The 15453-nt window shown below is 43.9% G+C and overlaps 1 protein-coding gene and 1 pseudogene across 2 annotated transcripts in view; one reads left to right on the top strand and one right to left on the bottom strand.

Annotated features, from left to right (window-relative positions):
- Positions 1 to 811: 811 nt before the first annotated feature.
- Positions 812 to 912, bottom strand: LOC118710194 (annotated as a pseudogene).
- An 11890-nt stretch (positions 913 to 12802) lies between these two features.
- Positions 12803 to 15453, top strand: part of MYO1E (myosin IE) — a 177875-nt gene continuing 175224 nt past the window's right edge. For both annotated transcript variants that reach the window (XM_036440246.2, XM_036440256.2), the window contains exon 1: positions 12803 to 13198. In XM_036440246.2, the coding sequence (XP_036296139.1) occupies positions 13196 to 13198 (3 nt within the window). In that variant the 5' untranslated portion in view covers positions 12803 to 13195. The remainder of the gene's footprint in view (positions 13199 to 15453) is intronic.

The raw sequence follows: 15453 nt of genomic DNA on the forward strand, positions 1-15453 counted from the left end.
ATATTTTTAAAAATCAGGTTTAGTCGTATGAATTTTCTGATAAGTCCTGCCCTAAAATGGATTAGGATTTCATTTTCCTGGAATAGGAACCTTCACATTTACTTGGTGACTTTTCTCAAATATGAGCCATAGATGAAATCTGACATATCTAAGGATAGAATATCAACAGTATATCCGATGCATGGTAAATTATATTTTACATTGAGCAAAAACTGGGGCACCAAATTCTCTTTGCTATAGTCCCAAAGACACAAAAGTGGAATCTGAGCTCATTCTTTTCTCAGTGAATCTAAGAAAGTGTCCCGGGGAGAGGCATTCCCAATCACCCAATAAACCCTCATACCCTGGCCTTTGCTTCTGCAGACCCTAATGTCCATGCTAATCCTGTGCTTCTCTAACGTGATCTTTAAGGCCAGCCTGCTCTCACACCACCACTCCATTAAGCCCTCCTTGTGCTTTCAAAATCTTTGCTTACACGATCCCTATTTGGCCTTTATTATTCTGCCATATGTAACAATGTATTCTGCTTGGTAACAATATTTTTTAATGTTCTGAGTAATGTGTTTACAATGGTTCAAAAATCTAGCTGGATAAAACATATCCAGCCTCTGTTCCCACATCTCACAAACACTACTTGTGTTTGAGTGTCTTTGTGTCTTTTCCAAAATGTCTTCATGTAAACATAAACACTAATCTATTGTTCCCCTGGCACTATTTTCCTATACAGATAGCTTGATCTACATACTATTGCCCCTCATACATGTTACTGTTTGATATATATACTAGTATGTACTTTGCTTTTTCTATTTTTTTTAATATGGGACCTTCATAAGTTTTCGTGTCAACCTTGCACAGGAGTTATGCTAATCTATTCTATATTGTCCAATTTTAGTATAAATGCTGCCAGAACATCTGTACTTTTTAAAATTGATTTGAAAGAGAAGGAGAGCAAAAGGGAGAGAGAGAAACAGTGATGTGAGAGACAAACCTCAATTGATTGGCTTCTGTACTCATCCCAATCAGGAATTGAACCCACAATCTTTTGGTGTACGGATAACAATGCTTCAACCAAGTGAGTCAAACTGGCCAGGGCTGTACTTTTAATTTTAACTTATCAAACACCACAAAAGTCTTTCCACATCAATTCAGAGAGAAATTCCTCATTCTGTTTTAAAAGCTCTTTAAAATTTAAAATGAAACTATTTCATGTTGTCTCCTAATATATTTAAACAGTTCCACTAATATTTGGGTTGTTGCCAATCTTTTGCTACACCAATGACGCTTTGTAAACATATGCCAATTCGCCTTGTGCGTGTACACCTTTGGATAAATTCCCAGTGGCAGAATAGCAGGGCCAGAGACAGCACAATGCTGCAATGTTGCTAGAAGGTGTCAAATTCCTCTCCATAGAGCTTTTACCTATTTATACTCCCACCAAAGATATGGAAGAAACTTGTTTCCCCACAGTCTTGCCAACATAGCGATAAGGAGGGAAATTTAGGAAGGAGTCATTTGGCATCAAAAGCAACAACAGGATAACTAGTTGAAAACTGCCAAAGGGCCAAAACCGGTTTGGCTCAGTGGTAGAGCATCGGTCTGCAGACTGAAAGGTCCCAGGTTCGATTCCGGTCAAGGGCATGTACATTGGTTGCGGGCACATCCCCAATAGGGGGTGTGCAAGAGGCAGCTGGTCGATGTTTCTCTCTCATCGACGTTTCTAGCTCTCTATCTCTCTCCCTTCCTCTCTGTAAAATATCAATAAAATATATTTTAGAAAGAAAGAAAGAAAGAAAGAAAGAAAGAAAGAAAGAAAGAAAGAAAGGAAGAAAGAAAGAAAAAAGAAAACTGCCAAAGGCACAGAGAGTATCAGTTGACCGGACATCTCCCCTGAGGTTCAACCAGTCTCACAGCGATGCCTGGGAACCCCTGCTAGCTTCAAATATAAGTGCATATTTCTTTAGTGATTGTAAACCAATGGTAATGCACTTCAAAAAGAAAAGTCTAATCACTTTCCTTTGGGCTTTTATTTATCCACTATAAGCCTGTTGCATGACATTCATGCAAAAATAGGCCTTCCTTCCCCTGACTTCAGCCCAGCCAACCGGGGAGCTGGGAAGTCCCCACTGCCCGGCTGCCCAGAGCTGGCAAGTCCTTGCTTCTGTCTGGAGCACCACTCCAGTAGCTCCCCTCATAGCAGGCTTCACACGCCTCCATGCCTGCATATGCAAATTAACCTCCATCTTTGGTGGGTTAATTTACATGCTCACTCTGATTGGCTGTGGGCGTAGTGGAGTGATGGTTAATTTGCATGTTTCTCTTTTATTAGGTAAGATTCAACCACTTTTTATTATGATAGTTTGTGTGTGTGGTGTGTGTGTGTGTGTGTGTGTGTGTGTGTGTGTGTGTTTCTGACAGATGCCTAGGGAAATGGTTTTAAATAACTAAAATGTATAGGAAAGTTTATCAAGGAAAAAAATTCGATTTCTTTATAAATTACTAGAGGCCCAGTGCACAGATTCATGCACCAGTGGGGTCCCTCGACCTGGCCTGCATCTTCTCAAAATCTGGGAACCCTCAGGGGATGGCAGACTGCTGGTTTTGGCCTGATTCCTACAGACCAGGCCAAGGGACCCCTACCAGTGCACAAATCCATGCACCTGGCCTCTAATATGCATATAAGATCTTTGGTTAATCTCTTCCCAACCTCCCTCCTTCCCCCTTCCTTCTGAGATTCATCAGTCTGTTCTAGGTTTCTATGCCTGTGCATTAAGTGTCTGCCCCCTGGTGGTCAGTGCGTATCAAATGGTCAAACAGTCAAAGAGTCATTCAGTTGCTTAGACTTTTATATATAGAGATTCCTAAGCATAGTGCCTTCCCCCCAGCTACCACTCCCATACCCATTCCCAGTTTTTAAACTTAATAGAAATTAAGAAAAAAACTCTTAAAATATTTAAGTAATAGTAATTGAAAAAAACAGTTATTGGAGCTGGGATTCTATTTTAGGGCAAATTTTTATACCTAGGACTTGTAATAGCTGTGTGGTGGTATTTTTATATGCTATAATGCACTTTTCAATCCACCAATGTCCCTTATTTAAATGCACATTCATATCCACTTCATTCCATTTGGAGAGAAGTTGTACTTAAGTTAGAGAAGCTTATAAATGGCATAGCCGCTTTTAGAATCATATTCTTGGTCAAATATAGAATTCCTTTGTCACCAATGCCTTATCCAAGTACCCTCCTGTGGGAAAGTATCACAACTTTGTCCCATTTGGCTGAATTTTGGGATTTCCAGAAACTTCACATAGTAAAAGGGAGGGGTCATCTCCTAGTGCCCTTGACCTTTGTCCATCCACTTTGTGCAGATAACGACATTACACATTAATGTACCTGAGCCATCTTTCTGACTCAGCAGCAGGCCAAAAGCCAGGTAAACATTTTGTTGACCTCATGGGCATGCTTCCTGCCAGCTCAGCTCACAGTTTCATTCCATCTTTGTCAACCTACCAGCATTTTCTCAGCTGTGTTCCAACTAAGTTGTATTTGGTCTTGTTGTTTTATCAAAATCGGTGAAATATGGGGAAAATATAAATGCAAACACCTGGAATGTAGTTCTCATAAACTTAGAACAATAGAGACAAAGAAGGAGGTCGTTAGGTGTGCGGAAGGTGGTGAAACTCAGGAGGACAACTCAGTCTGAGCACTGCAGCAGTCACTATTCTAATCACATTATAGGACTTAATTTAACAAATCCTCACAATGCCATGTGAGAAACAAACGGTGGAGGTATACCATTATCTCTGTTTGTACAGATTGAAAAAAAAAGATTCACAATTCATAGACTGAGCCAAATCAGAAGGCTGCCTTTTAGATGTTTGATGGTCACCTCTGCTCAGCTGAGGTGGAGAAGCCCAAATTTAAAGAACATCGACTAAATTATGGAATTATAATTTAAGATTGTATCTAAGAGACAAAGGCATTTTTATATTATATTTTTATAGGAGTTTTATATTTTAGCTCTCTGAAAATAAAAATTTCTCCATAAAGCCTGGTTGGTGTGGCTCAGTGGTTGAGCACTGAACCAGGATCCAAGAGCCAATCACTTGTATTTCTCTATCATGAATGTTTCCATCTCTATTCCCCTCTCCCTTTCTCTCTCTAAAAATCAACAAAAACGTATTTTTTAAAAGAACATACAAATCAGTTTTTAAATTTAATATATCTGACATTGGTGTGTATTTTCAGGAACATGTGTATGAAAGTAGGAAGCCCTTGTGTTGTGTATGCTTTTGACATGCATGGGAAGGTGTGAGAACCTACCACAGTGCCCTGCGAATGTCTGTGGTGATGAGTGAAACAGTAGTGTTCTAAAAACCATGCTGCCAAGGGCACCACCACCAAGAAACACTCTATTCAGGTAAGTCCCTCTGTTGATAATGAGGGAAGCTACACACGTGTAGGGGCAGGAGATACATGGGAAATCTCTGTACTTTTCCATCAGTTTTGCTGTGAGTCTGAAATTGCTCTAAAAAAAATAGTCTATTAAAAAATTAAATCTCCCCAAGTGTTTATTACAGTATCTTGAAAAAGATGTCATCTTAAAAACACACACACCTATGTGTATACACAAATATTTATAGGCATAGATAAACACACATTTATAAGTGCATAATAATAAAGGCAAAACAAATGTCAGATCTTAAATAGATCCATGTATATATGTATGGTGGTAAAGTTGAAACAGCAATTACTGTTGCAAAGCCCATACGTTTTTTCTGCTGAAGAGGTGAATGGAACTGCCCTCAAGGTCTCACCAAGAAACTGCCTAAACGAAGGCACTACACAGATGCAGCTGGCAAACTGCCGAGTGCCCCAATTTGGAGTGCCTGCCATGGTCCTTCCTCAGAGTCTGTCTCTATTCACCCTCTCTTTGAAAAGAGAAACAAATTACTGATTGATTTGCGAGAGAGAGAGAGAGAGAGGAAGAAAAAGGAGACATCAATTTGTTGTCCCACTGATTTATGCACTCATTGGCTGACTCCTGTATGTGCCCAGACTTACAACCTTGGTGTATTGGGATGACACTCCAGGGTTCTATTCACCATCTCTTTTCAACGGGTGGTAGCTCTTAAGACACCAACTCTGTGACAACATTCGTTTGGAATGCAACTGTACATATACACCTTGTTCTAGCAGAGCCTTCTATAGGCTTGCTAGCAACTTGTGACCTGGTGTGATTTGAAAGCTTGAGCTGGATGAGTCAGATTCTCTCTTTCTTCCTCGCTCTCCCTCCCTTTCTCTCTTAAACTTGAATCAAGAAACTCAGGCAAATTTCCAGTGAGCTGTGGGCAGCATTGCTGAAAGGTAGTGTAGGGAAGGGCCTGAGCCAGGATCATGACAAACTAAAGACACTCTGTAAACTGAAATTATGAAAGAAGGGGCCACTCTGAGTACGTGGGAGAAGCTGGAAGAGACAGACAACATCCATCCATGCAAAGAAGCCAGGAGGCAGAAAAGGACGAGAGCTTGCACAATCCTACTTCCTTTGTAATGTTTTTCCTGGGCCCCTGGGCATATATCTTTTTAAAATATTTCCTCATGAAGCAACCCAGGTGCCTTTTTGTTGTTGTTGTTGTTTCTCGATAGTAAAAGAGACTAAATTCAACAGCAGATAGCAGGAGGGGGGGGGAAGCCTCTGACAGTGGAGGATATAAATTAAAACAAAACAAACAAAAACACCCTACCAAAAATACAAAAGAGACAGAACTATTCAGGGCCATGGAGTATAGTGGCAAACAGATGTTCTATTCAATAGTCCCCTGGACCTCAGCTCAGGACAACCCAGTGAGACAATCAATATTTATTCAGATGACCTTGAGTCTTGAGGCACAAGCTTGCATGAGGTGCAGCATATTTTCAAAAGGCAATGAAGCATGTAGTTTACTTCTGAAAAATTTTCCTTTAAGTTAAAAAAGTTTTGGTTCTTTAATAAGGTAAGGCTCATGCAGTTATTTGCCATTTTCAAGTTGTTGTTTTTTTAATGCAAATATTTATTTATGCATGCCTTGCCTTGTTCCAGTAAAGATTAAGGATGACTTGCAAGAACACACAAAATCCAATCAAGTAGCATACTGACAGAAGAAGGGGAAAGAAATCCAGGGTGTGAACATAGAAATGAGCCAGGAGATTCAGATATCCACAAAGCTCACTTCTGTGGAAAACTTCACTCCTGGATACATCAGAGAACACTAACTAGCATTACTCTGGATTTAATCAGTTTTCCAAATATTTTTTAATTGATTTCAGAGAGGAAGGGAGAAAGAGAGAAGAAACATCAATGAGAGAGAATCATTGATGGGCTACCTCCCACACATCTGTTACTGGGGAACAAGTCTCCATCCCGGGCATGTGCCCCGACCTAGAATTGAACTATGACCTCCTGGTTCATAGGTTGATGCTCAACCATCAGCCACACCAGCTGGGCATTATTTAATCACTAGAGGCCCGGAGCACTAATTCGTGCATGGGGTAGGGGTGAGGGCAGAGGAACCATGGGAGGTTGGCCACCAATCCGAGGAGGGAGCTGGCCCTCAGCCCCACAGAGAAAGGGGCTGCATCCACCACCACCCACACCTGGTTCCCCGTCTCATCCTGGGGCCCAAAGGCCTAGGCAGGGTCAGGAGAGGAGACAAGGGTCAGTCACTGGGCCAGGCGCAGAAGGAATGGATGCCAACGTCACCACACAGTTTCCTGCCTCACCCCCGCCCCCACACTCCTTCCCTTGCAGCCACACTGCCACTGTGGGGGGCAGGAGGGCCCCGGGGAAGGTAGAGGATGGGAGCAAGAAAAACTCTTGTGTTGAGGGCTGACTGTCAATAGATTACAGGGAGGAAGCTGCTCTGCTACCTAGGAAACCCCATCCTAGAAGCAGGTCTCTAAGAATAGTTTAGGCTGAAACTGGTTTGGCTCAGCGGATAGAGCATCGGCCTGCGGACTGAAAGGTCCCAAGTTTGATTCCAGTCAAGGGCATGTACCTTGGTTGCGGGCACATTCCCGGTTGGGGGGGGTGTGCAGGAGGCAGCTGGTCAATGTTTCTCTCTCATCGATGTTTCTAATTATCTATCCCTCTCCCTTCCTCTCTGTGAAAAAATCAATACAAAAAAAAAAGAAAAAAAAAAGAATGGTTTAGCACCAGGGGCCGGTGAGGGGGAGGGGCCACAGGAGGTTGGCTGTAGGGGTGCACTGACTACCAGGGGGCAGCTCCTGCTTTGAGCGTCTGCACCCCGCTGGTCAGTGCACGTCATAGCGACTGGTCAACCAGTCATTCCAGTCATTCTGTCATAACAGTTGCTTTATATAGAGAGATTTTTAAAACTGGAGAACAGTCAGAGCTTATTTTCTGGATATAAAAAATCAAATTAAAACTGGAAGGAAATATTGGCTTAAATAAGAGGAAATATATTAGTAAATGTATATAAACATGCATTTAACAAGCTGAATATTTTCTGTTCTTTTGGTAAAATAATTCCTTTATTTCTGTAAAATAAATGTTACAGTATAGCAAAAGATTTTTATATTAATGAGCATCATATGACATTACCTAACCCTTAAAATCCTTTGTACAATAATATCCTTTTTTTCAAATCAACATTAACACATTAGGGCCCTGGCCAGTGTGGCTCAGTTGGTTGAGTGTCATCCCATGCACCAAGAGGTCTCTGGTTGGATTCCTGTCAGGGTACGTGGGCTCGTTCCCCAGTAGGGGGCGTGCAGGAGGTAGCCGATCAATGTTTCTCTCATCAATGTTTGTCTCTCTCCCTCTCCCTTCTTCTTTCTTTAAAATCAGTAAAAAACATATATTTAAAAAAAAAAAAAACCATTAGGTGAAAAACAAAGATGTTTCAAGTTGATTTACACTCTCTTCACAAATGTAATTCTTATGTCCCACAAAAAAGCAAAAGTTTTTCCAGGAGCCCTGGTTTGGAGAGGCTTTCTGGGTTTTAACTCAGTGTGTTCCTGTTCCTAGTGGGCCTGCAGGAAGGAAAATTTCTTCTGATATGCTAGAAAGCCACTGCTTAGAGGGTAAGAGTTTGGGTTTCAGAGTCAGGCAAATGGATTTGATGCCTGCTAGCTGAGTGATAACTTGGGTAAGTTACTTTAAGCTCTCTACCTAGTTTCTTATGGAAGATTAAGCAAGATGTTGTACAGTAAGCACTTAGCTAAGTAGCTGGTATCTACTAAACCTAATACGCAATGCCTGTTCTAGTAGAAACTGATTACCTGGGATATTTCTCTCTCTTTCTTTTTTTTTAATTTAAATTATTTATTGTTAACAGTATCACATATGTATCCTTTCTCCCCATTGACCTCTCCCTGGCCACCCCCATCCCCCTAGCACATGCCCCCACTCCCTCTAGCGTCTGTGTCCAATGGTTATACTTATATGCATGCATACAAGTCCTTTGGTTGATTTCTTATCCCCTCCCCCGCCCCTTACCTGGGACATTTCACATTGATGTGATACAGATCTATCTTCCCTCAATGTCTTGTTAAAGATTTCTGGCCTCATGTTCTCAATAACAATTTTTTCTTTAATTGGGGTGTTGTGAATGCATTCTGATGTCCTTTTATGGCACTGACATGGACACTAGTTTCATTGCTTTACATAATCCTCTTACTGTTTTTTCCCCAAAATGTATAAATATTGATTTTTTATTTTTTTATTTTTTTATTTTTTTGCTGACAGATTCATATGGAAAATTGTGTTTGTATCCATCTTGATTTGTTTCGATTTTCCTTTTGATTCAGCTCCAGATAAGTGGAGTTTTTCATGCCAACAGATGTGTAAAGTCTCATCTGACTAGCTCCATCATGTGTCTAGAACGAGTTTTACAATTTTAAAAGTTGATTTCACTTCATTGCTACTATGATCTTGAATAAGAATAAATATCTGGTAATATATTAGAGTCCTCTGAAAAATAAGTGCAAATCAAGAAAACTGGAAAAAAATTTAAAGTAAGGATTTGGGCAGGGGATGAATTTGGTTAAAATAAATAAATAAATAAAAATAAATCTAGGATGACCATAATTTATTATTCAAACGAGGCCTTTTTGGGGATGCAAGAAGGGTACAGTTAATTATTTCACTGAGATAAAGGCATAAACCAGGACTCTTCCATATAAACCAGAACACAATGTCACCCTTGCCAAAACTGGCAATGTACCTCCCTAAGATTGGAATGGAATAAGGTAGGCTTAAAGGGATTCTCCATGAAATTACAGGCTCTACCAAATGATTGCACACTACATTCTATGTTCAGCCTGAATTAATGGGTCCTGCTTTGAGAAGCCAAGATGAACTTCTGTCCTCATCCTATCAGACTTAATTCTAATCCTTATATCTGAAGAAAAACACAGTGATGGATACAAGGTCCAGAAAGGCATAACGAATATGATCCAGAGCTGTGGGTCCTAAGGTTTTGGCATTTATGGAATCTTGGAGAACTTGATGAATGCTATTGACTCTTCCTGAGGAAAAGGGCACACACAAACAGCCTCTCCCCTGTTGGCATGCATCTCAGAGGGCCACAGTTGGTCTGATCTCACCCAGGACCCACGTCCGAATCTCTAACCTAGATATAGTATAGATGAGAGGAGAAAGGAACCAACATTTATTAACCATCTTTACACAACTTTCATTTCACAATCACAGCCATCTACTTTATAGATAAGGGAACCGAGGTTCAGAAATTTGAGATCTCACAGCTAGTTAGATGGAAAGGCAAACTTCAAAGTCAGGATTATGTGTCGCTAAATCCCACAATCTAAGAACTCCTTAGACATAAAAATGAATATATATTTATATTTCAATCTGGAAAGGAATCTTATTACAAAATCATCAAAAACGAATACAAGCATAGATCTTCATCAAAGTCCTACCTGGAGTTAGTAATGCATCTTAAAACTGGAAAGAGATTATTAGGGCAAATAAAAGTAAGCACTAAAAAAAAAGAAATCTCAGCCAACAAAAGTGTCCAGGTAGTTTTAGAGCCCTGGCCATGTGGATCCGTTGGGTGAGTGTCATTCTGTGCATGAAGAGGTTACTGGTTTCATTTCTGGTCAAGGCACATGCCTAGGTTTTGGGGTTCCATCCCTGACGGAGGTGGGGGGGCGCGGGGAGGCGCGCATGCAGGAGGCAGCTGATTGATGTTACAATCTCACATAGATCATAGATGTTTCTCTCTTTTTCCTTCTCTAAAAATCAATAAAAACTATTCTTTTTTTTTTAAAGATAGTTTTAGATAAATCCAAGATTGAGTAGGTTGTTGCTAGATTATTAAGTAATTTTAAGTGTCTCATTGGATCCCTGGGTTAACCTTGGGAAAAACAACCACATCTTGGCCTGTATCACTTGAAGCCCATGTCAATCCAGCTACTGGTCAGGATTGAGCACGGTAGCATAGACAACATGTTATTTTCAACCTAAGTAGTGTTTCTTGTGTTGGTAAACTCACATTTCCCTCTCATTAACCGCTGGGCATTAGTTCCTAAAATGCCTGATGGTTTTCTGAAGCTGATGTGCCCCTGAGACATGGAATCAGATTTATCTGAGAATTTGGTGAGTCATATCTGTTTGTACCTAGTAATGCCTAGCACATAGTGACTGTTCGACATAGGTCTGTTTCCTTTATAGTCTATACTGATGTCCCTCCCAGGTGAATTTTCTAGCTTAATCTATAGCTACAAATATGGCAGTCCTTCACACAAAGGTACTGTCACATCTCATTATATTTGTACTTTTCTTGCCATTATTTATTGGTTTAAAATTTGTCTTCTCTTTCCCTCATTCTAAAATCACACGCTCAGTAGAGACACAGGCCATGATACTCACAGTGGCTGTGATGACCTGTACAGTAGGCATTCAACTATATCTATTGCCGAACTAGGTGGATGATTACTGTAAGCATTTAGTCAACATAATTTTCTTTCCATTTTTAAAGTAGAGATATTACATATATTACATAGGTTCACTCCTTTAAAATGTACAATTCAGTGGTTTTTAGTATATTTACAAAGTTGTGCAACCATCACCACTGTCTAATTCCAGAACATTTTCATTGCCCCAAGAAGAAGATGCATATGCTGTAGCAGTTACTCCCAGACCCTGGCGATCACTCTCATTTTGTCTCTATAGATTTGCCCCATTCTCTACTTTCATATAAATGAAATCATAGAATATGCAGACTTTTGTGCCTTGCTTCTGTTAATTAACATTTTTAAAAAATATATTTTATTGATTTTTTACAGAGAGGAAGGGAGAGGGAGAGAGAGTTAGAAACGTCAATGAGAGAGAAACATCAACCAGCTGCCTCTTGCACACCCCCTACCGGGGATATGCCCGCAACCAATGTACATGCCCTTGACCAGAATCAAACCGGGGACCTTCCAGTCCACAGACCGACGCTCTACCACTGAGCCAAACTGGTTTCGGCAACATAATATTTTCAAGGTTCATCTATGTTGTAGCATGTGTCAGGAGTTCCTTCCTTTAAAAAAATTTTTTTTATTAATTTTTTTTACAGAGAGGAAAGGAGAGGGATAGAGAGTTAGAATCATCGATGAGAGAGAAACATCAATCTGTTGCCTCCTGCACACCTCCTACTGGGGGTGTGCCCACAACCAAGGCACATGCCCTTGACAGGAATTAAACCTGGGACCCTTCAGTCCACAGGTTGACGCTCTATCCACTGAACCAAACCAGTCAGGGCCCTTCCTTTTTAATGGCTCATTAATATTATATGGTGTGGATTTTGCCTTTTTTTTTTTTTTTAACACATTCTAGTCAAAATGGTTTTAAACATCCATTCCAACTTTATGATGCTATATTCAAGTGAATGGCCACCACCTCGGTTCTTAAATAAATCACTATGTTTCATAGTTGCTCTTGAAACTTTGTTTCAAGTTTTCAAATCTTACCACAGAACCCACAATCCTGTTGTAACACATCAAGTTTACTTCCGGAACCCTTAAAACACTAAAATCGATCCCTTACCTTTATTTCAAGATTCTGTTTTTCCCCCCACCCCATCTTCTCCTTACTGCCCACGTGAGTTCTGGAAACCCCTCACTCTGGAATAACGTACTTTTACAGTTCTGATGGTCCTGCTAATTGCTCTCAACACATATGGGTAGACCAAGGTTGAATGGTGCTTTCTCCCCACTTATCTCTCCCCTGCCCTGTTCGCTGCACGTGCAACTTTACAAAATTAAAAAAATTAAAAAAAAAAAAAGGAAGGGGGGGGGCCTTCCTTTGTTTTCCAAGGAAATTCAGGTAAAGGGAGGGGTGGGGGCAATGGTATTTTTTTACTTTCCTCACAATCCAGACGTTGGAAAGAAAAAGGATTTCCTTTGGGTTGCTGCCACAACTCTGATCTTCTATGCTGATAACCTGTTTCCTTCACAAAAAAAAAATAAAGTTATGGGAAAATCATACCCCTTAAGCTTGGAAGCTACAGCTACTTTGACTTTCTGGTTAAGAAGAGAAAGAAAGAAAAAAACAAAACCGAGAGGTTTGCTTCTCTTTCGCAGTTTTCCTCCTGACAGTTCCGCGGGGCAGCCGTCCGGAGCGCGCGGGGTGTGCAGGCAGCGGCGGGGCCGGGAGAACTACAGGATCCAGAGGCCTTTGGAAGCGCCGGCAGCTCCCAGCGTGTTGGCTGCTGCGGTTTCCCTAAGGAGTGACGCCGCGAAAACAAACCCTGATTGGCCGGGCCCGAGCTGAATTCTCCATTTATGGACAGATTGCCCTGCCCGAGCCGAGACTCGGCCAGAGGAGTCCGGAGTTCAGTGGCCGAAGAAAGAGGAGCGAGGCTGGGCAGGCAGCCGGGCGGGCAGGCGCGCGGAGAGCATCGGACCCCTCCGAGCGGACGGCGAGCTCCGGGTCCGAGCCGACCCTGTGCCCGGGGCAGCATGCGCCCCTCCTGTTGAGTCGCCTCCCGGTCGCCCTCACCTAGCGCCGCCGATCCCTCCTGGATGGAGTCCCCCTGAGGTTGCCATTGGCTCCCGGGAGTGAGTGCTCGGGTGGCGAGAGCCCGGTCTTGGCGAAGGGAACCAACTTTTGAAGTTTTGCCCAGGAGACTTTATCCCAGCAGCTCCAGCTCCCCGACCGGCAGAGGCGCGACCGCGGTGCGATCACCATGGTGAGTTGGCCGCGCCGCGTCCCGGGACGCCTGGCCCCGCGGCCGGGGCAGGAAGCCTGGGCGCGGGGCACCCACCTTGGGCGCGCTGCCCGGGCCAGGGGCGGAGAAGGTGGACGCCGGAGCCCGCACGTCGCGATCGCTGATTTCCTACCGCTTTCTTGCACCCGGGGACAGGGGGAGAGGGAGCGAGAGGCCAAGGAAAACTTTCTTGCAAGTCGCTTTCGTCGTCACGAAACTTTTTGTGGCCGGGCAGCGATGGCTGCCAGCTGTCGGAAGCCAGGGTGTTGGGGAGATGTGTGTTCAGGGTCACGACGCTTGGAGAGGGGATTTTTGGGGGGTGTCCCTTCCATCCTGCTGGGAGGATGGGGCAGTCGCCTGTGCCTCTCTGGTCCCACTGGCCGGGCGCCGATCGCCGCCCGCACGTTGGCGCGGGAGCCGGCCGGCTGCGCCCCGCGGTCCCCGCGGGCACCGGCGGGGCTGCCCGGCGCTCCCCCTCCGCACGCCGGTGGGGCGGCGCGGGCTGCACAAAGGCCGCCGGGGCTCCAGGTAGGGCGAGCACCTGGCGGAGGGCAGGCGCCCGAGAGCGAAAGGGGCCGGGTGCAGCTCGGAGCTGCGCTGGCCTGGACTTGGCGAGGAGCCGGCCCCCAAGGTCTTCGCTCTGCAGAGGCGAAATAAACAACCCAGACCCTTCCCCTCTACCCTTTTCCCTTCCCCTTCCCCAGGGCGCGGTGGCCGGCCCTTTTCGGGTGCATCGTGAACGGCTTGCTCTGGAGGAAGTCGAGTTCTTTTTGTTCCTTTTCCTTTGGCACTTGGGGAATACCTGGAAGTGGCCGGCTTTTTCTCTGACTTATTATGACTTTTCCTCCTTGGCCCCGGCCGCCCCGCCCCCACCACCTCAGCCGCACCCCTGGGGCCTCGGTGAGCTGCCCTTTCCCAGGCACAAAGGCGAGGGGCTCTGTTTGGAAGGGATTGGCGGTCCCTCCCAAGAAAGACGACAAAGTTCTATGGCAGGGCTTCCTAGTTTCCACCCTGAGATAATCCTGCCGAGGTGGATGGACTGGTCCTCTGCTGGTCGGGTTGGTTTTTAATGACCGTGAGAGTGCAGCTACGTCAGAGTGATAACAGGCACAGCACGCATTTACCTATCCGCCCCGCGTGACCAGCCTCGGGGGCGTGTAGCTCAGGCCCCTCGGAACCTACCGAAAAGGAGCCCTTGGCCCAGTGCTGGGTTCGTTCAAAAGTGTAACTAAAAACCAACAAAATATTCAAAAGGACAGCCTTGACCAAAGATTTTTTTTTTTTCCTCACATAGTCCAAGATGGTATCACCTTTGCCCCTAGCTAAGAAGACACTTGGTCTGCCAATAAAGTTCCTCGTTCAGTCTTAGGGTTTAAGAAGCACATCCACCCCACCTTGTTCAGGGAACACCTACAAAGAACCATTTACTCAAGCTGAGTGTGTGTCTGGGTGGAACCACCTAACTGGGCCACTGCCTAATTGGCCACTTACACTTAAGCAATAGGATAGTCCTAGTGCTTTAGAATGGCTATAATTATTTTCCCTGGCTCAGTATTTGTAAAAAAAAGAAAAGAAAGAAATCCATGTGTTTCTGTAAAAGAGCTTAAAGAATCTTACTGAAAAATTAAGATGCTTGAGTAAGTGGTACCCTGAGAAAATTAACTTCCCCTGGGGGAGCTTACTTTTCACGCTGGGCAGGCTAACACGAGTCTGCTAGCATCCTCTTTCTGGTGACTTCATGAGCGTGGTGCTCAGTTCGGCCCCACTTCGTGAAGGAGGTGGTCGGTCATGTGTATACAGAGGAGGATGTTGAGCGAGAGAGTGGTTTCCAGAATGGTGTAGCGTGTCTATGGGAGGACAGGTGGGACTTACCTGTGGATGGCTTCCCTGCCAGCAGCGCAGATGGCCACGTCGAGGGCCGCCTGGAGACTATCCGTGGTGCATCAGATACGGTTGCCGAGGCCACGATCCCCTGACAGAAAAGTTGAAACAGCTGGCTGCCCTGAAATAGGAGATTTGCCGTGGCTTCATCTACTGGATCTAGGGTAACCTGGCAAACATTCAACAAATCATTTCTTTGCTGGCTTGAAACATTACATTTGTTCGTTCGGTGGGTGAGGTTGCCTGAGAACAGAGATCAGCCTCTCAAGTAGGAAGAAACCTCCGTGATGACGTTTAATGTTTATGTAAGACCCTTCCAGCCAAATGCGGCTTCACATCCCTCTGGGTCTGCCCAG

This window comes from Pipistrellus kuhlii, unplaced genomic scaffold (assembly GCF_014108245.1).
Source record: "Pipistrellus kuhlii isolate mPipKuh1 unplaced genomic scaffold, mPipKuh1.p scaffold_m20_p_1, whole genome shotgun sequence".
Taxonomy (NCBI): Eukaryota; Metazoa; Chordata; class Mammalia; order Chiroptera; family Vespertilionidae; genus Pipistrellus; species Pipistrellus kuhlii.